General features: G+C 58.3%; 1 protein-coding gene across 3 annotated transcripts in view; it reads left to right on the forward strand.

Annotated features, from left to right (window-relative positions):
* The window catches only part of CAMTA1 (calmodulin binding transcription activator 1), a 987,191-nt gene that overhangs the window by 885,731 nt on the left and 74,783 nt on the right, over window positions 1-26,677 (forward strand). For all 3 annotated transcript variants that reach the window (XM_044942955.2, XM_044942953.2, XM_044942954.2), the window contains exons 8-11: window positions 1,343-1,483; window positions 3,054-4,900; window positions 11,270-11,396; window positions 18,469-18,603. In XM_044942955.2, the coding sequence (XP_044798890.1) occupies window positions 1,343-1,483; window positions 3,054-4,900; window positions 11,270-11,396; window positions 18,469-18,603 (2,250 nt within the window). The remainder of the gene's footprint in view (window positions 1-1,342; window positions 1,484-3,053; window positions 4,901-11,269; window positions 11,397-18,468; window positions 18,604-26,677) is intronic.

Raw genomic sequence — 26,677 nt, forward strand, 5'->3', positions numbered from 1 at the left:
GCCATTTTCTACTCCAGAGGATCTTCCTGACCCAGGATCAAACCCAGGTCTTCCGTATTGTGGGCAGATTTTTTACTATCTGTGCCACCAGGGAAGTTACCTGCTATGTAGACTTTCCCTACATGTTTCCTTATGCCCCTCACAAAGCAAAGGAAGGCTTTGCAAGTTGTGACGGTTCTTTGCCTGGAGTTCATGTGAGACCAGCTTAAGCAATGAAGAAAGGAAACTGTTCTTGCCTGGCAAAGCCCCTGGTCTCTCCCTACTCTGACCCTGGGCCCTGATGCCCTGCGCTTCCTCCCAAACTATAAGCTCCCACCATCCCCCCTTCAGAGGGACCTGGGTCCCTCCTGCAACCCCCAGTACCAGCCCCAACCCTGGGTCTGTGAATTCACTGCCTCTGGGCCCATGCCCCCTGGACCCACCAGAGAGAGCTGGGCTGTGCCATGTGCCCAACATGCCAGCCCTGGCTCAGCCGCCTTTCGGCCGGGTCTGCTCCAGCTGAGAAAGGACAGCAGGGCAAGTGGGCATGAAGCTCAGTCAGTCCACACACTCAGCCAGGCAGGTCGTTTATTTTAGACCTCCAGCCCCGTCCTGCCAGGCAGGTGGGGAGCCCACCCTCAGCCATCCCAGGCCCCCACTCCAATACCAGGGATGGCAGCGGTCCAGGGTAGAGGAGGGGGAGCTGAAACTGCAGGGCGGTCATCCAGGTGGCAGGCCATCATCAGTGGACACCCGCTGTCCAGGCCATGTGGGCCCTTCGTCCACCCCCTTCTCCCCCAGCTCAATCTGCAGCCCCTTGAGGCTGAGAAGTCTGGTGAGAGCAGGAAGCTGGAGTGCCCCTTCTGCCAGGGTTGGCCACGCATCCTGCTGGGAGCCGGACCCCCCAGCCACCATCTCTCCTCCACGTTTCCACAGCCTGCACTCTGGGGAGGTCCCTAGGCCTCCCGGACCTCTCCTTCCCCACCCTCGCTCTCTGTGCCTCCACTCCACGACCCCTTGAAGAACCACCAGATCCACTTGAGCTTTGCAAAACCAGAGCGACTCTCTGGGCGATCCCTCCCAGCACGGCTCCACAGGAAGCAAGGATGGGAGAAGGGGCAGGGGGTGGGGGTGGAGGGCTTGGAGCTCCCCAGGGGAGGGGCTGTGATGGGGCAGCCTGGTTTCTCCCTCTTTCCTCCCTTCTCTCCTCCTACGGGCATCGCTTTGTGGTGCTTGGAGTCAGCCTGCCAGCAGAAAGGGGGCCGTGCTCCGGGAGGGCTCGGGCCCCATCCCTCCCAGGACCTCCCCCAGGCACAGGTGGCCTCTGACCGCACCACCCCCTCGCCCGCCTCTCTCCCCACAGTCCACGGCATCAAGTGGACGTGCAGCAATGGGAACAGCAGCTCGGGCTTCTCGGTGGAGCAGCTTGTGCAGCAGATCCTCGACAGCCACCAGACCAAGCCGCCGCCTCGGACTCACAACTGCCTCTGCACCGGCAGCCTGGGTGAGCCAGGCCGCCAGCAGGCATGCGGGCAAAGGGCGCTCCCAGGCAGTGGGTGTGACGTCCAGGAGGGGAGGGGGGTCAGCCACGATCCAGGCCATAGCACCCACGGCAACTCTCCTTCATCCTGCCTGGCTAGGCTGGTGAGGCTGGTGGAGCTGGTGGGGCTGGTGGGGCTGGTGGGACTGGCGAGGTTGGCAGGGCAGCCCCCTTTGGGCAGGAGAGAACAGTCTCCAGATAAACACCTCCTTTTGGAAGGTGCTGTGAGCAGCACAGTCAGGAGTGCATGGGGTTGGGCCACCGTCCACATCCACCCGCCTCAGGTGCCTTCCAGGCCTCAGGATCTCAGGCATCAGAGGCAGGAGCCAGGTCCCCGGGGCACTGGGCCAACAGAGGCTTTTCCAGGGAGTCAGCCTTGAGTCAGTAGGAACGCTCAAGCTAAACCTCTCGCTTTCACCTCTGCCTCCTCCAAGAATGCAGTGTCCTGCACCCCCATCCCGATTGTCTGTGCTTCTGATAATGGTATTTGCTCTTTGAAATGTAGTTCTTCACTCCCTAGCTGCCTTAATTAGCTATTTCCATTAGAGGGTCATGCTGCTTCTCCGAGAACTCTTCATGCATTTAGGAATCTTAGTGAGGCTGGAACAAGATCAGGGGAGAATCCACCCTTTCATCAAAAGCAGAGTCACCCTTATCAGATGGAATGAAAATTACACAGAAGTGGAGGCCTGGGGGTAGAGCCCTGAGTGCAGCTTGCTCAAAATGCTCAGAGCCCGAGGCTCTTTCTTTTCTGCCACTCAACTGAGAGCTAAGGCTCCATCCTTGCTAAGGTCTTAGAAGGATCTCACCCTACAAAGAGCCAACGACAGGCTCAGGCTAGCTAAACAGGCGGTGGTGGCCCCAAAAACCTTTCTGCCTCTGGAGTGAAATCTAGAACCCTCTTTGGTCCTGGGGCCTAAGAGCTAGTCCAGGGAGAGTTCATTGCTTTCCACCTCCTTCCCAGTCAACCCCCACCCCCACCTCTCACCCCCCCCCCACCCCCAGCCACACACACACACCATCAATCTCTGGCTTTCAGTCCCAGAGGGGCTTGCTGGGCAGTCATGGAAAGTTTAGCGGGAGAGGGGAGGGGCCCGGTCAACATCCCGGACTGAGCCCCTCTGGCCAGCAAGGCCCAGTCCAGTGAGTGAATGCTTCCAAGGCTGGGAAGGATTTTCCTAGAGGATGACATTCTCCCCAGCCCCTCCTTCCCGATCACCCATGCACTGGGGCGCTTCGATTACTATTTGAAAAGACCATTTGGGACAAAGAGCCCAGGTCAGGAAGATGGTTTCGGAGGGCATGTGAGAACCCAGGTGGGGTAAGATGGCCCAACAGCCTGAGGGTTTGTCCCATGCCAGCCTCGGGGACGGGTGTGGAGAAGGGGCTGCCTGGACTCCCAGGCTGGGCTCTGCCTGACCCCAGCCTCAGGGACGGGGCCCACCACAGCCCTCGCTCTGACTCTCTGGTGCATGTGTGTGTATGTGTACCCGTGTGTGTGCGCGCGTGTGTGTTGTGCTTGCGATCTCCGCAGGAGCGGGCAGCAGCGTGCACAAGTGTAACAGTGCCAAACACCGCATCATCTCGCCGAAGGTGGAGCCGCGGGCGGGCGGGTGCGGGGGCCACGCGGAGGTGCAGCACAATGATGTGTCGGAGGGCAAGCAGGAGCACAGCCACCACGGCAAGGGCTCCGGTCGAGAGAAGAGGAACGGCAAGGTGGCCAAGCCCGTGCTGCTGCACCAGAACAGCACGGAGGTCTCCTCTACCAACCAGGTGGAGGTCCCCGACACCACCCAGAGCTCCCCCGTGTCCATCAGCAGCGGGCTCAACAGCGACCCGGACATGGTGGACAGCCCTGTGGTCACGGGCGTGTCCAGCATGGCGGTGGCGTCCGTGATGGGGAGTTTGTCCCAGAGCGCCACGGTGTTCATGTCCGAGGTCACCAACGAGGCCGTGTACACCATGTCCCCCACCGCTGGCCCCAACCACCACCTCCTCTCGCCTGACGCCTCTCAGGGCCTCGTCCTGGCCGTGAGTTCCGACGGCCACAAGTTCGCCTTCCCCACCACGGGCAGCTCGGAGAGCCTGTCCATGCTGCCCACCAACGTGTCTGAAGAGCTTGTCCTCTCCACCACCCTCGACGGGGGCCGGAAGATTCCAGAAACCACCATGAACTTTGACCCCGATTGTTTCCTCAATAACCCAAAGCAGGGCCAGACGTATGGGGGTGGAGGCCTGAAAGCCGAGATGGTCAGCACCAACGTCCGGCACTCGCCACCCGTGGAGAGGGGCTTTGGCTTCACCACCGTCCTGACCAAGGAGATCAAGACCGAGGACACCTCCTTTGAGCAGCAGATGGCCAAAGAAGCCTACTCCTCATCCGCGGCGGCTGCAGCATCCAGCTCCCTCACCCTGACCGCCGGCTCCAGCCTCCTGCCGTCGGGCGGTGGCCTGAGCCCCAGCACCACGCTGGAGCAAATGGACTTCAGTGCAATAGACTCCAACAAGGACTACACGTCCAGCTTCAGCCAGACGGGCCACAGCCCCCATGTCCACCAGACCCCTTCCCCAAGCTTCTTCCTGCAGGACGCCAGCAAGCCCCTCCCCATCGAGCAGAATGCCCACAGCAGCTTGAGTGACTCTGGGGGCACCTTCGTGATGCCCACGGTGAAAACGGAGGCCTCGTCACAGACCAGCTCCTGCAGCGGCCACGTGGAGACGCGGATCGAGTCCACATCCTCCCTCCACCTCATGCAGTTTCAGGCCAATTTCCAGGCCATGGCGACGGAAGGGGAGGTCACCATGGAGACTTCGCAGGTGGCCGAAGGGGGCGAGGGCCTGATCAAGTCCGGGGAGCTTCAGGCCTGTAGCTCTGAGCACTACCTGCAGCCAGAGCCCACCGGAGTGATCCGCAGTGCTGGGGGCGTTCCCCTCCTCCCGGGCAATGTGGTGCAGGGGCTCTACCCCGTGGCCCAGCCCGGCCTGGGCAACGCCTCCAACATGGAGCTCAGCCTGGACCACTTTGACATCTCCTTCAGCAACCAGTTCTCCGACCTAATCAATGACTTCATCTCCGTGGAGGGGGGCGGTGGCACCATCTACGGGCACCAGCTGGTGTCGGGGGACGGCACAGCACTCTCGCAGTCGGAGGACGGGGCCCGCGCCCCCTTCACCCAGGCTGAGATGTGCATCCCTTGCTGTAGCCCCCAGCAAGGGGGCCTGCAGCTGAGCAGCGCCGAGGGCGGGGCTGGCACCATGGCCTACATGCACGTCGCTGAGGTGGTCTCGGCCGCCTCGGCCTCGGGCACCCTGGGGATGCTGCAGCAGAGCGGACGGGTGTTCATGGTGACCGACTACTCCCCGGAGTGGTCTTACCCGGAGGTAAGCTGCCGCTGCCGTCACCACCCCTCATCTGCCCTACCTGCCCACCTCCCTCACCTGTCGAGCCTGCCTCACCTGCCAGCCTCCCCCCCTGCCTCACCTGTCCCACCTGCCTCACCACCTGCCCACCTGCCAGCATGCAGCAAGAGATGCTCGTCTGCATGTGGCTGCCCTCCCCTTGAAGTTTTGGGCGGTGCAGACCAAGTCCCCTCCCTCTGTCCCCATGGCACTAGAAATACCCCGCCTCTCTCAAGGAGCGTTCCCGGTCCTCGCAGGAGCAGGGCTCTCCTCGGAGGCCGGTGGCCCCCTAGCTGGGCCAGGGTCAGTGTTTGCTGTCACCACTGTCACGTGGCTGATGTGTTAAGATTCCATCCATGTTTTGCTTTGTTTTGCTTTGTCTTTTTTTTGGAAAAAGTGTCCTAGGGCTGCTGGAAAACCATTTGAAAATCCACCGTCACCACCACAGACCATCTGTATCCATTGCTTTTGATTTGTTTCACAAAACAAATTCCCCTCAAATTGAGAGGGAGGGTACAGTTTCTGAAGAGTCATCTGTGAGATTTGGGGGTATATCCAGCCTCAACAAGATCAAAGGCATGTTACATGACCCAGGCTTTCCCGCCGGTGGCCTCAGCCCCCTCCTTGGGTCTGTCCTCAGTTTCTGGGGGCTGAGATCTGATGTTGAGAATCACTGCTCCAAAGCCCAGGACCACAGGAAACCCAGGTCTTCCAGGCTGGTGCAGGTGATGAAGGAAGGAACCTTTGCTTTTCCTGTGAAGTAGAATGGCATAGGAAAGGGATGGATGGCCTGAGCCTTCCCTAACCCCCTGCTGCCCACTAGGCCATGCCCATGCCCCCTCCCAGGCCACCTGCCAGGTGCTTGGGTCCCAGCACCTTGGGGCCCAGATTGGCACTTTCTCCCCAGGCTGCAGGCGGCTGCCCACGGCTCCCTTGGCTCCACTGACACGTTGCCTAGCCGCCGGGGTAGGGGCTGCTACCAGGACACTGAAGGAATGGTGCTCCTAAAAGATCCTGAAGCTCACGGGGTCACCAAAAGGCAGTGATGCACACCCCAAAAAAACATCTTCCAGCACAGGCAGGGCAGAGATGCTGGCTAAACAGACCCAGGCGCTGTTAGGGGCTCCCGGGATGATGCTTGCCCTGGGACAAGCTAATGGGGTTCCCTGAAAAATGAAACTCTCCTGAGAGACCATCTCTGCTTCTGAGGCTCCCCCGGGCCCTGGTGAAGGGGCCAGTGATGCCCAGAGTGGAGGACACATCTCAGGGGTCCACTTCTGGGTGTCAGTCCTGGCTCTGCTGTGACCCTCCCTCCCTATGACGCGGCTTCCTCACCTATCAGGTGGAGGTGATAACAGTGCCTGCCTCGGGGTGAGGCAAGGTGCCAGAAGGGCTTGGTAAAGTCTTTGGCCCGTAGCAAGTAATCAGTAGTTTATTATTATGTTACTGGTTATTACTCTGTGGCCCTCGCAGCTCATGGCCCAGGCTCCTCTCCGTGTCCTCCTGCCGTGGCCGTGGTCGTGGCAGAGGGTGTCCACTGTGCACGAATGTCCCGGCTCTCAGATGCCACATCAGCCCAGGTAGTGACCCCACCTTGAACAGGAGCTTCCCAGAGATTCAGCATGTATCATAGCAGCTCTGGGTCCACAGGCAACAGGCGCTTCAAAGCTCAGGTGTCCAGAGGTGGCTCCCCTATGTGGTGAGGAGCACGGGGCTGGGAGCGCACAGTCCGAATTCAAATCCTGTCCCCTGCTGGCTGGCCGGAGGTGACTTCAGCCAAGGTGGCTTGCTTTCCTGTCTTCCTTACTGGGGTGTTGTCAGGACTCAGTGAACAGCTCCAGCAGCACCTGCCTCTTCCGCCCACATCCATGGGCACCCCCGCCATGGGAGCCCCCAGTCCCCGCGGTTGCTCTAAGACTCTGCAAGATTCTGACTCAGTTTGCCCTCGGTGTGGCTCAGTGTGACCCTGGCCCTCTGGAGAGATAGGTCAGCTCAGCCCAGCAGCTGCCCCCCTCCCCCCGCCACAGAGCTTAAGACTGCAATTCAGAGAAGCCAAGAGGGAGCCCTGGGACTGGGGCGTGGGGAGGTCAGAGCTGGGAGTTGGGGTGCTGCCTCCTGGGCCTCACTCTGAAACCTGCCTTCCGGGCCTCAGCGTCCTGCTGAGCAGGGTGGCTTCAAGGCCCAAGTCCACAACCTTGGGATCCGGTCCTCAGGATGCTGAGTCTCCCTGGAGCCCAAGGAAGCGAAGGTTTTTACCCCTGCGGTTGTCCTGTGAGCTGACTACACATCCCAAGGCCCTGGGACCCGTGGGCACTGGTCAGGGGCCCTTGGCTAGCCTGGTCCTCTCCTTCCAGTATCCATCCAATCGAGGACCTGCGGATCCCTGAACTGTTTATCTCGGAGAAGGTCAGTTCAGCAGCTCGCCACGAGAGGGCGGCACAGGAACAGGAAAGGAATGACGGCCCGGGTGCCTGGTCTCCCGCATTGCAGGCAGATTCTTTACTGTCTGAGCCACCAGGGAAGCCCCTCCGGGAGGCAGCAGCCAGCCTGCTTTTGCAGAAGCTCTCCCTGCTTCCAGCTACCCAGAAACAAAAGCAGCTCAGACTCAGTTTGATTTGGGAAATGGGCAGATGTCACCCAGCCAGGCGCTTTGGAGCCCGATGTGGTGGCTTGGGGAGGCCTCTTGCAGAGACCCCAGCGGATCTGCAGCCACTTCCTCCCTCTGCCGGGTCCAGCAGCAGGGACTGCCCCTCCTGGGTTCTCCTGCAGGAGACAGCATCTTCCTCCCGTGCCCCTTCCCCCCTCCCATCAGAGCACCCCCCATCAGCTAGCAGGGTTCCCCTCGCCCTCACCCCTTCTCCACCAGGAAGAAGCCCGCTTCCACCTGTGTCAGGAGCCCCATTCTAGTCAGGTTCTGCAAAGCTTGTGGAGGGCTCTGCAGCAAGACCTAGGCCTGGGGATGCTTCCCCGCTTGTAAATATGAGGTCAGTGGCTCAGTGCCCTCACCCGGCTCTAAAATTTGAGTGTGCATAGGCACCTACTTCACAGGGATGCTAAAGCTAGGGCTATCTTGCTCTCTCTTCTTGGAGTGTCCCTCCGCCTCCACACACGTTGCTCCCGTTTCCCCTCTGCCGTGTCCACCTGTCCACCTAACACACACACACACACACACACTGATGCTCCCCCAGGCTCCAGGACCCTCCCTAGGTGCATCAGAAATACAGAGCCTTTATCTCAGGGCTCCAGGGGCACAGAGACTGCAAGTAGCATGTGTTGCTGCCTCTCCTCTCACAAGCCCTTCTGCGTCATCTCCCTCCACTGACGCTCCTGCCGCACCAGGCACAGGAGTCTGCAATTAGAGCCATCAGGTGCCCGCGTCACAGTGATTCAGCCCAGCCAGGCGATGTTGCCATGGAAACCCCCTCCTGAACGGGATGGATGCTGAGCCCCTCCCGTGACAGTTTCCATGGAGAAGGGCCTGATGTTCTCCAGTAATCTCTGCAGTCCTTTGTTCCTCACAGCAGCCCTGGCTTCATGCTAGCAGCTATTGATTGGGGTTATTGTGTTTTTTTTTTTTTCCCTTTTTTCTCACAGAGTAACTGTCTGTGGCCTCTTGAAGCCACTGCACTTCCACTACCCAGGATCCAGGGACCACTGTACCCCGACCTGGTCTCAGGTGCTCCCAGGCACCCCAAAGTTAGGTTCTCCCGAGTCATGTGGCACAACTCCCAGGCAGGCACCCACTCCCAGCCCCAGGGACTCGTGGATGTGGCCCCAGCCCCGCCCCACTGACAGAACTCCAAACCTCTCCTTGGGGCCATATGTCAGAACCAAAGACAGTTAAGGCCAGAGCGTGCCTAGAGTTCAAATGCCACCCAGAGAAGGTGGGCCACTTGCCTGAGGACACACAGCTACTGGAGGGCAGGGGCAGGCCTCCTGCTTTTGGCTCTTGGTCCTGAGGTCTCTCTGCTGCTGCTGCTGCTAAGTCGCTTCAGTCATGTCCGACTCTGTGCGACCCCATAGACGGCAGCCCACCAGGCTCCCCTGTCCCTGGGATTCTCCAGGCAAGAACACTGGAGTGGGTTGCCATTTCCTTCTCCAATACATGAAAGTGAAAAGTGAAAGTGAAGTCGCTCAGTGGAGTCTGACCCTTAGCGACCCCATGGACTGCAGCCTACCAGGCTCCTCCATCCATGGGATTTTCCAGGCAAGAGTACTGGAGTGGGGTGCCATTGCCTTCTCTGGAGGTCTCTCTACTGCCCTCTAAACTTTGGTTGTCTAGCAGGAAGCTGATTTTCCTAGCCATTCCAGGCAGAGGAAGGAAGACCCATCTAAGATCACACGGAAAATGCCTTCCAGTCTCGGAGAGCCCCTTCCAGTCTGGGAGAGCCCCTTCCAGGGGGGAATCCCCTTTCTGTGCTGGCCCATGGGGGACCCACCTCTAAGCCTCTCACTACGGACACCCAAGGCCAGTCCTGCGCCAGGTCTGCTTCCAGGAACCTTGTGGGGAGCCTCCAAAGCAAGTGCCGTGTTGAGGCTGGGAGCATGGATGGGCCAGTGCCAAGGACAGGTCACCCAAGAACGGGTTAGTGAGCAGGAGAGAGTGTCTCGCTGGCATTCGGAGCAGCAGGAGAGCTGGGGTCTGGCCTCTCTGGCCTGGAGAAGTGAGGTGCTCCTCACCCGCCCTCCAGCACCCAGGTCTCCAGCAGGGGTGCCTCCTGACTTCTCCTGCCTGGACACTAGGTGGTGCCCTCCACCCCGTCCTGGGCAGCTCTTGGCCCCCTGCTGGGCAAGACGGCTGGAGCCTGGGTTCGCCCACCCTAGGAGAGCCGGGGGAGCCCTAGAGGCCAGCCACCTCACCCTCTGCACCCCCAGGGCAAGCCTCCCCGACTCAGTGACCGCAGTCTGAGCCCTGAGTGGGGCACCTACACCGTGCTGCCCACATCAGGCAGGACAGTGTGCTATTAATCACTAAGCTCAGACAATAAAACAGGACTGCCCAGGGCACCGAGACATGAGGCCACCCTGAGTGGCTGCCCTGGCTGGTTCCAGCAGGCGGTCAGGGAGTGCTGATCCCTTTCCTGCACCCTCCTGCGCCTGGGCGCCTCTGGGGCCCTCTCCTCTGGAGCTGAGCAAGGTCATCTGAGCCACCCTCCGCCATCCCCCTTCCTCCCTCCCCCTGCCCCACCCCCGCCCTGTGAGAGGGGCTGCCGCTCAGCCAGGCTGCAAGCACATCAGGGCTGCAGGTACGATGTGCACACACAGTCAGGGGGCTGCAGGCCGTGCTGGCGGCACAGAGGGGTGCCCTCTGTGGCTCAACCCAGAGTCAGGAGGCCATGCACAGTCTCACCCAGTCCCCAGCCCCCAGCAGGGAGCCCCCCGTCCAGCCCAGAGCGACCTCTGAGCCTCTCCCTTCCGGAGCGCTCCTTCCAATGTCTTTCCCATCACCATCTGCATCCACCTCCCTGGCTCTCCCCACACCCTGGGCCTCCTGGGTCTCCACTCATCCTTGCCACCACCATGTCCGCTCCCTGGGGGGCCACTGAGATGCCCAGGCCTGTTTCCACAGCTCAGAGTTCCCACAGTCTGTCCACAAGCGAATGAAAGAGAACACCCCTCCCTCCCCTCCACTGCCTTCCACAGGTGCCCCCAGCCAGTTTCTCAGGTGCATCCTGAGAGGAACAGTTTGACAGACCGTGCTCCCTTCTGGCTAGAGCTGGAAGTTCCACTTCCCGGAGGGGGTCAGGGGTCAGAACTGCCATCCCCCTGCGGGATGCCAGCTGTGAAAGGCAAAGGGCGTCTTGGGGCCCCTGCACACCAGGGGGAGGAGAACTGGGGCCCTTCTCCCTGCCACAGTCCTGAGACAGTGGTTCTCAAATGTGGGCTTTATGTGGATCCCAAACCCCCTAACTCTCCCTTCCCCCAATTCACGCCCCCTGGCAACCATAGGTTAGATCTCTAAGTCTGTGAGTCTGTTTCTGTTTTGTAAATAAGTTCATTTGTATGATTTAAAATGGATAATGAACAAGGTCTTATTATATAGGAACTCTGCTCAGTGTCAAGTGGCAGCCTGATGGGAGGGGAGTTTGGGGGAGAAGGGATCCATGTATGTGTATGGCTGAGTCCCTTTGCTGTGCGCCTGAAACTATCACAGCATTGTTAATCGGCTAGACCCCAACACAAAACAAAAGTTTAGAAACAAATAAAGTAGGGCTCATGGGAATGGGGAGCCTGCATGTTCCACAAGCACGTGGGCTGGGGGTGTGGCCTGCCGTCTGAGTGGTGCAGCCACGGAGGCCCGTGTCGCCCTGTGGCTGACCCCCGCCCCCTGCTGGCCTCTGTTCCCTCCAGGGAGGAGTGAAGGTTCTCATCACAGGCCCTTGGCAAGAAGCCAGCAATAATTACAGCTGCCTGTTCGACCAGATCTCGGTGCCTGCGTCCTTGATTCAGCCTGGCGTGCTGCGCTGCTACTGCCCAGGTAAGAGAGAAGGCCGCCTGTCCGCAGAGGCCACAGGGGCCCTGGAGCACTGGGCTCTGGGTCAGCAGGCGAGAGGGGTGACCTGGGGCACATTGTGTCATTTCTCTGGACCTCAGTTTCCTGCACTGTGAAGGAGTGAGTCCCAGATCAGCTATTAGAATGTCAGTGAGATGGGGGCACAGGTGAGGTGGGCTGGGTTTTGAAGAGAACTTGACGGAGGACTATTTAGTCAACCTGCGAGCCAGGTGGGCACACCCAGGACTGGCCACAGCAGGAAGCTCTAACCAGTCTCCACCTGAAGGGTGATGGAAGCTGGTGAAAGCACGGTGGGTGGAGGGGTCCAGACAGGAGCTACATCTGGTGTTGGGGCCACAGAGCAGCCCTCTCCCACGGCCCAAGCCAAGCAGAAGTCACAAGAACAAGAGAGCCCAGGCCATGCGGGCCACAGGACCAGTCCCCTGGGACACAGAGCAGGTCAGAGAGGGAGGGAGAAGACCCAGCAGGCCACCGGGGACGGGGCGTCAAACTGAGACTAATCCGCACAAACTCCTTTTATACATCGGTGATTCCAGCCACCCCGTGGCCAGAAGGTGCAGGCACGAGGTTTCCATCCATTTTCGGGGACGGTACCCCCCCACCCCTTGTGCTCTTCCCAGGGCTCTGGCCTTCTCCCTCTCGCTCTGGCGGGGCTCATCATCGTCCACGTAGCTTGGTGTCCCTGTCTGGTCAACTTGCCCTTGACCTCTGGTCATCGCTACCTCCCCACTGGCCTGTGGGCTCCAGGAGGACAGAGTCTGTGTCTTTTTTGGTTACCATGTGCCCCCCGGGACTCGAAAAGTGCCTGGCATGTCACAGAAAGGGGGTGGATATCTACTCGAATCTGCTCATAGTTTTCTGTTCCCTGGGCTGGTGCTGGTGTGACCTCTCAACCTGCGCTTCCCAGATACCATTAGTCCCAGGGATGACCTGTCCAGCTGGCCCAGATGATGGACAGAGAGGCAGAGGAGGAGGTGGGTGGTGAGGGTGAAGAGTCCCACTCCATGTCATCTGAAGCCAAGGTGACTTCAAAAGGGGAGAGAGAGAGAAAAAGAGAGAGCTCCCTGTGGAGCTAGGGGTTGGGGGGAAGAGAAGTGGGGGCGGGGGTCCCCAAGTCAGGGGTAGAACTGGTCGGTGCCAGGGGCCTGGTTCACCTGGGGTGGTCCAGCTTGAACCTCTGGCCACCCTAGACGTCTACCTCGCCCCCACCACACCCCCAACCTGGGGCTCCCGAGCTGACAGGAACATTCTTCTCTCTCCATCTCCCCACAAAGCCCATCAGAGCAGAATGCCCTGCTGCAGGGCTGGGCTCACCGGCTCAGCTTCCACTTGAATACAGCAACCTCTTCACCACAAACACCCAGGGAGCCAGGGCTGCTGCCCCTGGCGGCCTCCCCTGCTGGCCCTTCCCCCACGGGCGGCCTGGCTGGCTCCCACTCGGTCCTGCTGCTCCCAGGCTCCCAGCAGCCCTCCTGGGGCTGGAGCACAGCCATCTGGACGTCAGCCAGGCTGGGCCAGCCTATCAAAGCTCAGGGCTGCTTGTCGCTAACGCAGCCCCCAACCTCTGCTGGCTAGAGAGGGGGAGGGGGCAGCGTGTTATTGGCCTACCCACTTATCACCTGCTGCTGGAATGGCACTGGCCTGACCTATAAATAGATGCCACTTCCTGTACCTGGTTCTTGCCTGGCTGAGGACCCAGACCTTGTCTGTCCTGAGTTATCTTACCCCTCCGGAAAAAAAAAAAAAAAAAAAAAGACCGGCCTTTGTGTGCCCTCTGGATGGTGTCCCAGGCCAGGACCTGGCAAACCCCGGGGCGCCGGAGCAGTCACATCACGCATCCCAGATCAGCCAGTTACCATCTGGTGGCTTGAGCCCAGGGGTTGACCTCTTGAGCCCCCTCTTCTGCATCTCTAAAAACCACCGGCCAGATGGCAGAGGGACTGAGAGGAGGGCAGGTCCAGGAAGCTTCAGGTTCACTGGCTCAATTCATGAAGCTTCTCATGAGTGAGGCCTTGCTCTTTTTGTCCTTGGCAGCAGGTAGGGGACTGGGGAGAGGGGTCCATTGCTGTTTAGGTCTCACAGGCAATTCTCCTGGACCCAGAGCATCTCTGGGTCCTCAGAGCAGCCAGCTTGCAGGAGAGTCTGCCTAGGCCACTATGTCTCCCAGTGGCTCCGGCTCCCCTAGCATCTTGCATCTTGGACCCAGGGAGGCTCAGGCAGCTTGAGAGCCAGGGGACCCGCCCTGTTCTACCCCTAACCACAAAGAGGGGGGTCCCATTTGGACATCCCTCTTTTGAGGCCCAAATGGAAACATGTCACTCTGTAAAACAGCCCTGGCACTCATTCATTCATCAAGCAGTTTGCCAGGAACTGGTATGCACCTGGAATAGAGGCTAAGACCCCTAACCCTGACCTTGACCCCAAGGAACTCTCAGTCAGGAAGGAGTCGGTCATGCAAACAAGCCACACCCTGGCTTGGGGGATGATGCTGATTGCTTGAGGACCTCTGCCCTGGGTCTCCCAGAGGCTCAGGGAAATTGGAGCTGATCTTAAATGAAGGAGACTTGAAAGGAGAACCAAACTGGCCTTGCTGACAAGAAGGCCTCAGAGGCTTGTGAGCACAAGCCAGGCCACCTGAGGAAGTAGTATGGGAGAAGGGGGCACAGGGGGTGCAAATTGCCCCCGCCCACTGGCCTGGTGCACGTGCCCAGGCAACACGGATGGAGGGACTTGACCCTGACCAAGAATACGGTTCTTGCTCCCCTTCCATCACTGGCTGCAGAAGACACAGAAATGGAAACTCCCTCCTGTGAGATTCCAGGAATGTTCCAAGGTCAGGAGGGAGACAACCAAGTCAGGCCACTGAGCCCAAGTGAAGCAGCAGTGAAAGAGGACTTGAGACTTAGGAAGGGCAACCAGGCTCAGGAGAAGATGAAGGACACTCCCCTCCCACCCAACCCCCACTGCCAACAACAAGAAGACTTTGTTTTGGGATTTTCAGACAGCCCCATTCTGGAGTCCTTGGAGTCAGTCACTTCAGTTCAGTCGCTCAGTCGTGTCCAAATCCTTGCGACCCCATGGACTGCAGCACACCAGGCTTCCCTGTCCATCACCAACTTCTGGAGCTTGCTCAAACTCATGTCCATGATGCCATCCAACCATCTCATCCTCTGTCATCCCCTTCTCCTCCCACCTTCAATCTATCCCAGCATCAGGGTCTTTTCCAGTGAGTCAGTTCTTCCCATCAGGTGGCCAAAGTATTGGAACTTCAGTTTCAACATCTGTCCTTCCAATGAATATTCAGGACTGATCTTCTTTAGGATTGACTGGTTTGATCTCCTTGCAGGCCAAGGGACTCTCAAGAGTCTTCTCCAACACCACAGTTCAAAGGCATCAATTCTTTGGCGCTTTCTCCTGGTGTCCTTGGAGGCACCAAAGGCAAAATGAAGTTCAAAATGAGATGAGCAGGGCTTCCCTCAGTGGTAAAGAATCTGCCTGCCAATGCAGGAGACTTGGTTCAATCCCTGATCCTGGAAGATTCCACATGCCAAGGAGCAAATAAGCCCATGCACCACAACTACTGAGCCTGTGCTCTTGGGCCCAGGAGCCACAACCACTGAAGCTGGAACTACTGAAACCCTTAGAGCCCGTGGTCTGCAATAAGAGAAGTCGCCACAATGAGAAGCCCACCCATCGCAAGGAAGAGCAGCCCCCTCTCACCACAACTAGAAAAAGCCCACGCAGTAATGAAGACCCAGCACAGCCAAAAAACAAACGAAACAAAAAACCGTGTTCCCCCTGCATATCTTCTCTCCTCCCATCATTTGGGGAAAAAAAAAAAAAAGATGAGCGAGTGCACTGTGTTTTCTAAGCAATTCATTCAACATACATGTATTGAGAGACTATAACAGTCCAGGCACTGACCTTGACCCTGGACATAAAGAGATCAGAACAGACCAGCTTCCATCTCTCCTGGAACTTACGTTCTATTGTAGAAGACAAAAAAAAAGGAAACAAAGACATAACCAGGGTAAACTGGAGAAAATGATACCAGGACACTAGAAGATGGTAATGCAGTAAGGGAGGTTCCTTTGGATAGACTGATGAGGGAAGGCCTCCCGTAGGCTGGGACAGTAGGCTGGGACAGTAGGCTGGAACCTGAATGATGAGATGCTCCCAGTCCTGAAGAGTAGGAGAAAAGCCTCCAGACTGTGGGCAAAGGAGGTGCAAAGGCCCTGAGGCAGGAACAGGTTGGGTAAGTTGGAGAAATACAAAGGTAGGAGACAGCTAGGGTGGAGAAGATGGCAGGGTCCAAATCATGTCCCACCTTCTGAGTCATAAGAAGGAGTCTGATTTGGTTTTATCTGCAATGGAAGCCACTCGTTTTAAGTGGGGAGAAGGCAATGGCACCCCACTCCAGTACTCTTGCCTGGAAAATCCCATGGAGAGAGGAGCCTGGTAGGCTGCAGTCCATGGGGTCGCAAACAGTCGGACACGACTGAGCGACTTCACTTTCACTTTTCACTTTTCATGCATTGGAGAAGGAAATGGCAACCCACTCCAGTGTTCTTGCCTGGAGAATCCCAGGGACGGGGGAGCCTGGTGGGCTGCCGTCTATGGGGTCACACAGAGTCGGACACGACTGAAGTGACTTAGCAGCAGTAGCAGCAGCAGCCTGACCAAAATTATGTCTTTGAAAGATGATTCTGGGTGGGGACTTCCTTGGCAGTCTAATGGTTAAGAATCCACCTTGAAATCCAGGGGACGTGGGTTCAAGCCCTGGTCGGGGAACTAAGATCCCACCTGCCGTAGGGCAACTAAGCCTGCGTGCCGCAACTACTGAGCCTGTGAGCCACAATCAGAGAGTCCACATGCTGCAACAAAAGATCCCCCATGACGCAACGCAGACCCACGTGCCACAACTGAGACCCACCACCGCCAAACAGAGAACAAAAAAACCTTTTTTAAAAAATTAAAGATTATTCTGGGTGTGTGGAAGAATGGATTGTAGGAGGATAGAAAGAAGCAGAGAAAGCAGCAGAGGGGTAATCCTTCCCAACTTAAGGAGGAAGGATCTCCCGGGGAACACACTCCCACCTGTGTCCTGTGGGGCCTCCCAAGTGTGGCCCCCTGACACCATCCCAGCAGGGACAGGTAGGTCTCAGGTGTTCTGAGGTTGCCCTCAGCAGGAGGCTAATGCAGGAGTCCAGGCATCTGGGAAGGAAGAAGTGATGGCAGCCTGGGCTGGCATGGTGGCTGTTAAGATGGAGAGAAGTCAATGGACCCAGGACCCACTAATGGACTGAATGCAGGGGAAGGAAAGAGACTCCAGGAAATACCCTGAGTGATGGGCCTGTGTGTGTGGGACCGCTGGGCTGAGACCCAGGAGACGGTGACAGGTGCTCTCTGTTGCATCTCTCTGGGGACAGACGGGGCACCTTTGGATCTGCCACCATTCCAGCATCACTGCAGGCTGTGCATGTGCCAGGAGATGGTGGAAGATGAGCAGCGGCGGGGGAGGACCTTCCGGCTGGAACATCTGGTGCAGGGAATCCTTGAACTCCCCAGGGCCAGCAAGGCGTGTTCAGACGAGCAGAGCTGGGCAGGCTCAGATGGACGCACGCTGATGTCCTGCCCTCCTGTTGGTAAGCCAGGCAAATCACCAGGGAAGGCGAGTGACCACAAGCTCGGAGGTCTTCCCCGGGGATGTAGTTGGAGCCTGGACTTGGCTGGGCCTCCCTGCCCAGAGAGGCACGGCAGGAGGTCCTGCAGGACACCGGCCCCCCCACCCACCCACCCACCACAGAGCCAGCTTGTGACCTGGATCTGAGGAGCCACACCAGGGCAGAAAGCACAGGGGGACAATAAGCCTGCGGGTCATCCTGGGGCAATGACTTCCTGAAGACCCACTCTGGGAACGATGATGTAACACCTCTACCTGAAATGGAGAGACATCACAAGTGGATGAGTTGGTTTTCCCACGGGAAGTGAGCCTACACCACCCGTCCTCCCAGAGAAGCCAGAGCTTTCCTCTGCCCCCAGGAGCAGCTGACTTGGATAGCTTCCTCCAGGCTAAGCTTCGGAAAACCAAGAGCCCAAACAGTAACACGATCCCTGGGTGCGTCCTCCCTGGAAACCTGTCCTGGGGAGGCCCCAATCGCTGGTTCCAGACAAGCAGGGCAGAGAGCACAGAACCCTGCTGTCTCCCGGTGGGGGTAGGGGGACGAGGCCTGGTGGGGCAGAGCAGCCCGCACAGCCCCCCACCCAGTCCCCAAGACTTCAACAGCAGCCTCTTCCCCAGAAACAAAGCCGGTCTCTGCCCAAGGCCGGGAGACAGTGAGAACATCCCATGCGTTACTCAACCAGAAGTTTTCATTGGGCCCTGTGCTGGAGTCAGAACAGCTGCTGAGGCCCATAAGGGCCTGTCTTTCCAAAGTTTGCTGTCCAGGCATTGAGAGGGAGGCACAAGCTTCCTGCCAGCCCCCAGCCCAGCCCCCACTGGACTCAGAGTAACAGGCACAGACGAAGCCCTTGCCTCCATCAGGGAGGCAGAACTTCTGAAAATACAACGCAGGCCATGCTAAGTGAGTCAGGACTTGCTTGCAGGAAAGGACGAAACAGAAATAAGCACAAAGGAAATGCTGGACATGAACCCAACCTCACCCCCCAGGATGGACTGGAGGGGGAGGACTCAGTCAGGCATGCTGTGGAGTGGAGGACCGTTCACTCATTCATTCAACAAATCTATACAGAGCGCCCAGTCCCTGTCCTCCCAACAGGGCAGAGGGGCAAACAGGCAGTGACAAACTAGAGTGATCAGGGGCAATGGCTGAGTCCAGCCCCCAGAGAAGCCTTCTAGTAGAAGCAGCACTGCATTTTGGCCTCGAGGAATGAGCAGGCCCAGGCAGGGCTAATCCATGAGGAGCAGAGGGAAGAGGCTCCTCCAGGCCCTGGGGTGGTACACAAGGTTGGGGGCGGGGAGAGGTCCACGCCCCCCCACAACCCCCGCCCTGACTGGTCTTTCTTTTGCTTTCAGCCCACGACACTGGTCTTGTGACCCTACAAGTTGCCTTCAACAACCAGATCATCTCCAACTCGGTGGTGTTTGAGTACAAAGCTCGGGCCCTGCCCACACTCCCGTCCTCCCAGCACGACTGGCTGTCACTGGACGGTAAGAAGGGCGTTCGGGTCACCTTACCAAGCCCCAAGGCAGAGGGACACCCAGGAACCCTGTGCACAAGGTGTGGGAAAGGAGGAAGCACCCAGGTGTCCTGACTTCTGCTCAGGGCCCAAGTCTCACCTGGTGAGACTCACCTTAATCTCGGCCTTTCCCTGGGACACAGTGAGTCTGTGAGCTTGGGCCCAGGGCCTGCCAGGGGATCTGGCAGCCAGACAAACCCCCAAGTTGCTAAGCCTCTCTCGACAGCCCCGGAGCAGCCAGGTCGAAGCATCCTCTACCACCCCATCCCACCCACCCAGGGCAGTTCCTGGAAGCAGAGGGGCTCCTGGAGGCCATTACCAAGCCCTGAGCCTCTCAGAGGCGAGGCCGGGGGAAGGCAGCCCACGATGGGCTTCTTTCTGATTCCAAGGCTGGACTTCAGGGCTGTGTGTCCAGTGCTTCTGCCTTTTAGAGACCATAAGCCAAACCTTCTTATGGAAACTCTTCCCCACCCATCACTCCTGCCTCTAAGCTATTTTTACTTAGGCTTCTGCCCTATATGGGCTTCCCAGGTGGCACAGTGGTAAAGAACCCGCCTGCCAACGCAGGAGACACAGGTTCAATCCCTGGGTCTGGAAGATATTCTGGAGTAGGAAAGGGCAACTCATTCCAGTATTCTTGCCTGAAAAATTCCATGGACAGAGGAGCCTGGTGGGCTACAGTCCATGGGGCTGGAAAAGAGTTTGACACGACTGAGCAACTGAGCACGCACTGTCCTGTACAGCATCTGACACAAGCCCAGGATCACCATCAGGACTGAGGGTGGAGGGCCAGGGAACCCCCGGCGGCTCCAAGGGAGGAGGCTGGATGTGATGGCTGAGGCTGCTTCTCTAAGAGCAGCTGCCCTGCTCCGCAGGAGTGTCGGGGTGTTGGGGAGGAGGGTGCTAAGGTCAGAGACTGCCCTTCCATGCCTGGACATGCCCAAGGGAGGCTCCGAAATTGGCTGGAGGGCTGAGTTGATGGTCTGCTCTGGACAGAGACGGAATGGAAAGGATGACTGAACCTGCCATTTGTATCAGGGCAGCTGCAGAGATGCCCGTCTGTGGGATCCCTTGCTGGGGACCATGCCAACCCAAGGTGTTAGGTCTCGGCTAAGCTCACCCAGGGCCCTCTGTAGGGTCAGTTCCTTAAGCTCCCCTTTCCCATCCACAGCAGCCCTTTGCCTTCTCCCCTCTCAGACCTCCCCTTGCTGCTGGCCGCTGGAGGATCTCTGGGCATGGTTACATGCCTTGGCAGCCTTCCTGAGCCACCCAGGGTGTAAACCTCAGCCTCATCGCAGCCCTGGCCCCAGAAGGGACAGGGTGCCTGGCAGCCGTCCCAGCCACTGAACCCTCTGAGCTGTTCCCGGAGGTGGCTTTGGGTCAGCAGGCATCTGCGCCTGGCAGTGGCTGCCTGGGAGCACCAGGCTGGCCTTGGCAGTCACCCTGGCCAAGGCTGCAGCCAGCCGGATGACCCGCAGGATGTAACAGAGAAGGGCAGGGTGACCAGGGGCTCCCGTTCAGGAAATCCGGTTTCAGTTTTGCAGAACAAATGGGAAAGGGAACAGGGAAGTCTGCAGAGCCCTGGCTCTCCCTCAGTGACCAGGTCACCTCTCCAGGGTGACTGAAGGATGCTGGGACCAGTCAGTGTGGGACCTGCATGGGAGATGGAGCACTTCGAGAACCAAGTCCAGCCAAGCAGAGCCTCACCTGGAAGCACAGGAAATATCAGCTGCCCCACCCCCCACCTCCGGCCTCCCGGCGGGGGGAGGGGAGACAGAGAGCCAGCTATCCAGGAGGGTGCCTGCAGGAGAAGACGCTATGACAGGAACCATGCGGAAGGGAAGCCACCTTAACTGCTCCATGAGAAGCACACCCCTGAGTCCTTGGCCAAGCTGAACACTGCTCCTCAGCAGCCCCCTCTGCAGGGACTTGGAGCTCTGACCTCCCTAGGCCTCCGGTTGAAATAAACATCCCCCAGCCCCTGGCAGAATACACAGGAGAGATGACAGGAGGTGGGGTGGGGAGAAGGCAGGACCACCCCCAGACAGAGAGTAGATGGGGGCCTGGAAGGACCCCTTGGTTCTCCTTCCTTTTAGGCTTGACCAGGCATCCTTTCAATAGTGGGAGGCGAAAGGGGTCCAGAGCACAGGAACCATGAGACCTCCCACCCTGCCAGGGTAGAGGAATAAAACGTCCTTCTAGTCCTCCGCCCCCTTCAATGAATACAAGTGATTTAGCCACCCGCATTTATCCAGCCTGATAAATAATACCGAGGGCGGGGGGTCGGGGGGCAGCCACAGCGCCGGGGACATAATCCTCTCAGTGCAGAGAGGACGGCTGGGACAGCCCAGAGGGTGGGGGTCCCCAGGGCTCTGGCCAACCCTATGACCCGGCAGTGGAGAAGTGTGTCGCAGAAGATGCCGCAGCGGCCAGGCTGTCTGAAGCCTTCCTCTCGGCTCCCCTCCCCTCGGGTTCCGCAGCTCCTCGGCTCAGTCCCTCCCGCCCCCACGGTTACCGGGCAAATTCGCAGTTAAAGCCGCGGGGACGTGCGGGCGCGCGCGCTGCGGCGAGAGGGAGGGGCGGCGGCGGAACGGGAGGGGGTGCGGGGACAGCAGCGCCTGGCAAACTGGGGCGCGGCTGCGTGTACACACAGTCGCACACACACGCATGCACACACGCACTCTTGCACCCCCGGCGCAGCTGCAATGCAGTGGCCCTGCGCGAAGCGGCGGGCAAGCTGCGCCCGCGCCCGCCCCGCGGACTGCGGCACCGCTAGGCCCTCGCCCGCTGCGGGGAGAGAGCGGGGACGCGCGGCCAGGGATGCGCGCTCCCGTGCCGGCGGCCGCCTCTGGATGCGCGAGTTTCTGGTCCCAGCCCCCGCCCCGCGTCTGTTGCCCCGCTCGCGATCCTGGGGGCGCTCTTTGCCCCTCCCCCATCCCAGAGAGGGAGAGTTGTTTGGGAAGAGAATTTCTGCTTTCGTTTGTTTAAAATATAGATTGGCTTGCCAAACTAAAGACTGGGTGGGGGACGCTGACACGGAATCCACGCGCTTAGCGGCCGCAGCTGGGGCGCAGCCTTTGTCTGGGCAGCCAGAGCTGGTGGGAGGCGATCGTCCCCGCAGGGGGTCATCTGCGCAGGGGCTCCGCGTCCCCCAAAGCTCAGCAGGACACAACCATCCAAGCGGAGACGGCGCGTGGAAACGCGGGAGGGGGAGAACCGGGAAGAACCTCAGTCACCGGCATCTACCCGCTTCAAGCCGACTTTGGGGAGCGCAGCCCCTGGGGTCGCGGGCGCTGCATCGCTTCCCCCAGACCTAGGGGCCTCCTCCGCGCCCCCCCCGTCCCTCACTGGGAGCTCTAGGGGGGGGGCACAGGCCTTGTGTGCCTGCCCCCACCCCCACCCCCACCCCCTGCCTAGCACAGGCTGGCAGATTGCGGGCCACAGTTCCTATCTGTCTTAGGGATGATTGCGTGAATGAATGAAGTGTCACGGGAAACATCAGGAGAGCTGCATCCAGCCCGGTGTTCAGGAAGGTTTCCCGGAGGAAGTGTCTCTTCCGCTGAGATCTCCAGCTTGAGCAGGCTGCAGCCAGGCTAAGGAAGGGGAAAGAGCCTCCCCTGCGGGGAGGGAGCAGCAAGGGTCCCAGGAGGTGCAACAGTCACTTCCCTTACTCAAGGCGCTCAGGGAGCTACCAGTTTCACCATTTCTTCTCCCAGACGTTCAGATTCAGAGCAAATTTCCACAGGTTGCTTGCACCAGGATCCCAGGGTGGTCTGGGGGGGCCACCCATGACTTTGGGGAGCAATGGGGCCTCTTCCAGGCTAGAGGCAGTCAAGCAGCCAGTTTACCCTGGAGACCATTTCTGGAAGGCCTCTGGGAAGTGTCACTCCTGGTCACCTCTGGTCCTGTGGAGACTGCCAGGGCTCTGCTGAGTGTGGGGAGGAGATGCTGTGTGTTTAGATGGCGTGGGCTGGACCTGTCTTTGCAAAAAGCATAAACCCAGGTGGTTTGATCCTGCAGCTTTAGAACCGAGGGGATGGGGCTCACATCTGGCCAAGGGCCCTGGGACACCTTTAAGTAACCCTGTCCCTGGAAGAGGTGAGTGGAAGTTTGGGGTGCCTGGTTCTCTCCTCTGCAACCAGCTGATGCTCCCCAAGGCCCTGGCCTGGGCCCCTCTCCAAACCCTACTAAGCAGCTTATTCTTAGACTCTATTTTCAGTTGTCTCTGGGTGGCTGAACCTCCTGCCAGGGTGAGAGGATTGAAGGGAGTCACGGATGCAGCTTTCTTGGGTTCAGCCGGCCAGCCATCTGGGCAGGCCTCCTGCTGACCTTCAGTAGGGGAAGGACCTTGTCATCTGAGGCAGAGTGGTGAGGCAGAGTAGCTCTCATTTCATCACCTAGGGGCCTGCTTCGGGGGCAGGGCGGACACCCTGGCAATTGTGGTCCAGGTCACCAGGCCCAGAGTAGAGTACCCAGTAAGCCAGGCTCTGGGGCAGCCGGGCTCCGGATTAGAAGTGTGGAAGATGGGAGCCTTGCCCTCCTGTAAGGAGGTGGAGAGAAGAAAAAGAAGGATTTGGTCTCCCTGTTTGGTCTTCTGTGACCAAACCTTCACTGCTATTAGAAGATGTGTAGCTGGGATGGTCCCCAGCTCTGTCCACCTCCCCTCACCTCCCAGCCGCCTGTCCCTGGCCTGTGGCCATGCTCCTGCCAGCCTCTCCCCTGCCGGCTGGTTTCCAATAGCAGCCTCCACCCACCAGGAGTGGGAGACCACACACTGAGCCTGAGGTCAGAGGCGCAGCCCAGTGGCAACAGGAGGGGCCATTCCAACTGTGAGACTGGCCCCAGGAAGCTTCTGGATGCTTCCTGCCCCCATGGGGACACCCCAGGGCTCTCTGATGTGTGTACCTTGCTGGCTCCTCCTGGCCTGGCTCCCTCCCTCCTGCAGGTTCCCCAGCCCACCTCCCAGCCACCCTACTCTGGGCCTATTGTGTGACAAACCCTCAACCAGGGAGAACATGCACAGAGCTATCAGAAAACGCATCACTTCTACCAGATGATGGGGGGCAGGGGAGGAGCACGGGGTAAGTAATCTAGTTGTAACTAATTTGAAAGGCCACTGTTTTTACTAAATCAAAGATTTGTTTCATGGAGTAGAATACAAAATTCAGGAGAGTCTTTCAGGTCAGACATAGAGCATTTGTGAATGGTCTTGACTTTGGAGAGTGCCTGAATTACAGGCTGAGTTAGTGCCCAAGGCAGGGTCCATGCCCTCCTCCTCTGGGAGCACTCTGCACCAACTTCGCAGGCTTGGACACAGGGGTCTGCTCAGTAAGTAAGAAGAAGCACTGCCTAGAATCTTCTGGCATTCACCTACACTGGGGTCTGGGGTGTGCCCACGTGGATTAGCTCTTGGGTCTCTGGGTATTTCTTTGCACAGCAGAGACCTAAGAGATAAGATGGCAGTGGCAGAAAGAAGCTGATGTGAGCCAGTCTTACATTTGGATCTTGAAGCTGATGGCCAGAAGGACCTCTGGTCTGAGCTGCAGCTGCCCAGCCAGGGCCTCGCTCCCTCCTCCTCCTCAGTTTTCTGTTCTCTGTGGGGTCCATGCCATTACAGACTGGGGTGGGTGTCCGTCCTTAGCCCTTCTTAGGCAGAAACCAAGGGGCCTGGTGCTCAGATGCCCCCAGGGGATGTGATCTCCTGCGGTTTACGGCCGGGCCCCACTGAATGGATCTGTGTGGAGCTCTCCATGTAGCAGGGATGGGTCACCTTGGGGCTGGGCCTCAGCCGCCTCGCTGCAGCAGTGACGAATGGTGCCCTGCAGAGAACCGGCAAGCCCGGCATCTGCAGAGGCCAGGGAGGCAGTCTCTGCATCCTTGTCCTGGCTGTTGGGCAGGAAACAGAGTAAAACCCACGGGTGAAGCCCTGGAGCTCGGGCAGACGTGGTCACTCTCACAGGGTCAGCTTCCCAGCCATCTGGGGGAGGGGGTGGCAGGGCATAGGTGGCTCATCCTGAGGCCTGAAGGTGGGAAGCTCGACCCCTGATGGCCAGCATCAACCAACTTATCCTTGACCATTGCATGAGGTTCTCATTGATACCATAACAAATGGCCACAGACTTGGGGACTTAAAACATAAACATAGTCTCTTGAATTCTAGAGGCTGGAAGTTCAAAATCAAGGTGTCAGCAGGGCCATACTCCCTGAAGGCTGTAAGGGAGAATCCTTCTTACCTCTTCTAGCTTCTGGTGACCACCAGTGATCCTTGGTGCTCTTTGGCTGGTAGCAACATAACTCTAATCACTGCCTCCATCATCCGATGGCATCTTCTTTCTCTGTATCTGTGTCTCTATTTTCTCCTTTTACAAGGACACCCATTTTTGGATTAGGGCCCCACCAAATCCAATGAAGCTGTTTTAACTAGTTGGATCTGTTATTAACTAATTTGCTATTGTTTAGTCGCTAAGTCATGTCTGAGACTCTTTGCGACCCCATGGACTGCAGCCCACCAGGCTCTGTCCATGGGATTTCCCAGGCAAGAATACTGGAGTGGGTTGCCATTTCCTTCTCCAAGGGATCTTCCTGACCCAAGGATCAAACCCGCATCTCCTGCATTGGCAGGGAGATTCTCTACCACTGAGCTACCTGGGAAGCCCACCACCACCTTGACTCAGCCCCAAATATTCTTGCACATCCTAATCAGGCTTCTGGCCTCTCATCTTGCCTCCTTCCACGAAGGTCGTTCCTTCTTGCATCACCAGGCACTGCTTGGACTCCAGGGGCCCTTTCTTTTCCTGGAGTTTACATTCAAAGGAGGGAGAAAAATAACAGACACACACAGAGGAAATGTCAGAGTACTTACAATGGGTGGCCACCTGGTAGAGGGTGGCCAGGGTGGCAGCTTGAGGTTAGGAGCCAGCAGAGGCCCCTCCAGGAAGATGCTGCGACAGGAAGGAGCCAACTAGGCTGAGGTCCTGGGAAGGACATCCCAGGTAGAGGGAACCACAGGAACAAAGTCACCTGGTGAGTTGGGGGTGTTGAGGGGGGTGTGGTGGTGAACAGAGTTAAGGGGAGGTGCAGCAGAATGAGAAGGGACCAGGCCTGGGAGAGGGGTGGCCATCAACCAAGGCAGGGAGCTGGGACTTCATCCTGAGGACAGGGGGGGAGGGGGGTTATAAGGAGGTGAGGGAACACGCTCAGTTCTGTTTCAGGATCCCTGCTGCCCCCAGCTGCTGTCTGGAGCATGAATTGTGACTCCACCTGCAGAGAATCCACCCCAGATGCTCTGCATCTATGCAGGCAAGGGATGAGGGTGGCTCCAGGGAGGCTGGATGATAAGTCACAGGAAACACAGTTTGGAGATGTTTTGAGGGTAGAGCCAAGGGCCCTGCTGATGATTTGAACATGGAGGATGAGAAGGAGAAGGATGTGTGTTGCCTAGATTTGGAGCTTAAACAATGGGGGTTGGGGACTCAGGGAGTCACTTCCTGAGCTGGAGGAGTTTGCAGAAGCAGTGAAGTGGGAGAGAGGGGACTCTCGAGTGGGTTTTGGTCACATTATGTTTGACAGGCTGTTAAAGTCACCAGGCAACTCATTGGGTTTGAAAGTCTTCAGGCCAGGGAAGGGTCCAGAATGGAGATAAACTTGAGATGTCATCAGCTGAGCAACGGAGTTTAAAATCATGGGTCTGGGTGCAGGCAGTGAAAGTCGCTCAGTCGTGTTCGACTCTTTGCAACCCCATGGGCTATACAGTCCATGGAATTCTCCAGCCAGAATACTGGAGTGGGTAGCCTTTCCCTTCTCCAGGGGATCTTCCCAACCCAGGGATCGAACCCAGGTCTCCCACATTGCTGGCAGATTCTTTACCAGCTGAGCCACAAGGGAAGCCTGGGTCTGGGGTGCAGTTGGCCATGAAGGAGGGTGGATAAAGGACAGGAGAGGGCATAGGGCCAAACAGGGGCACCCCCAGTATTTTTTTTTTTTTTTTGCTGCAAGGCATTTGGGATCTAGTTCCCTAACCAGAGATCGAACCCATTCCCCTGTAT

Source organism: Bubalus bubalis, chromosome 5, assembly GCF_019923935.1.
Source record: "Bubalus bubalis isolate 160015118507 breed Murrah chromosome 5, NDDB_SH_1, whole genome shotgun sequence".
Lineage (NCBI taxonomy): Eukaryota > Metazoa > Chordata > Mammalia > Artiodactyla > Bovidae > Bubalus > Bubalus bubalis.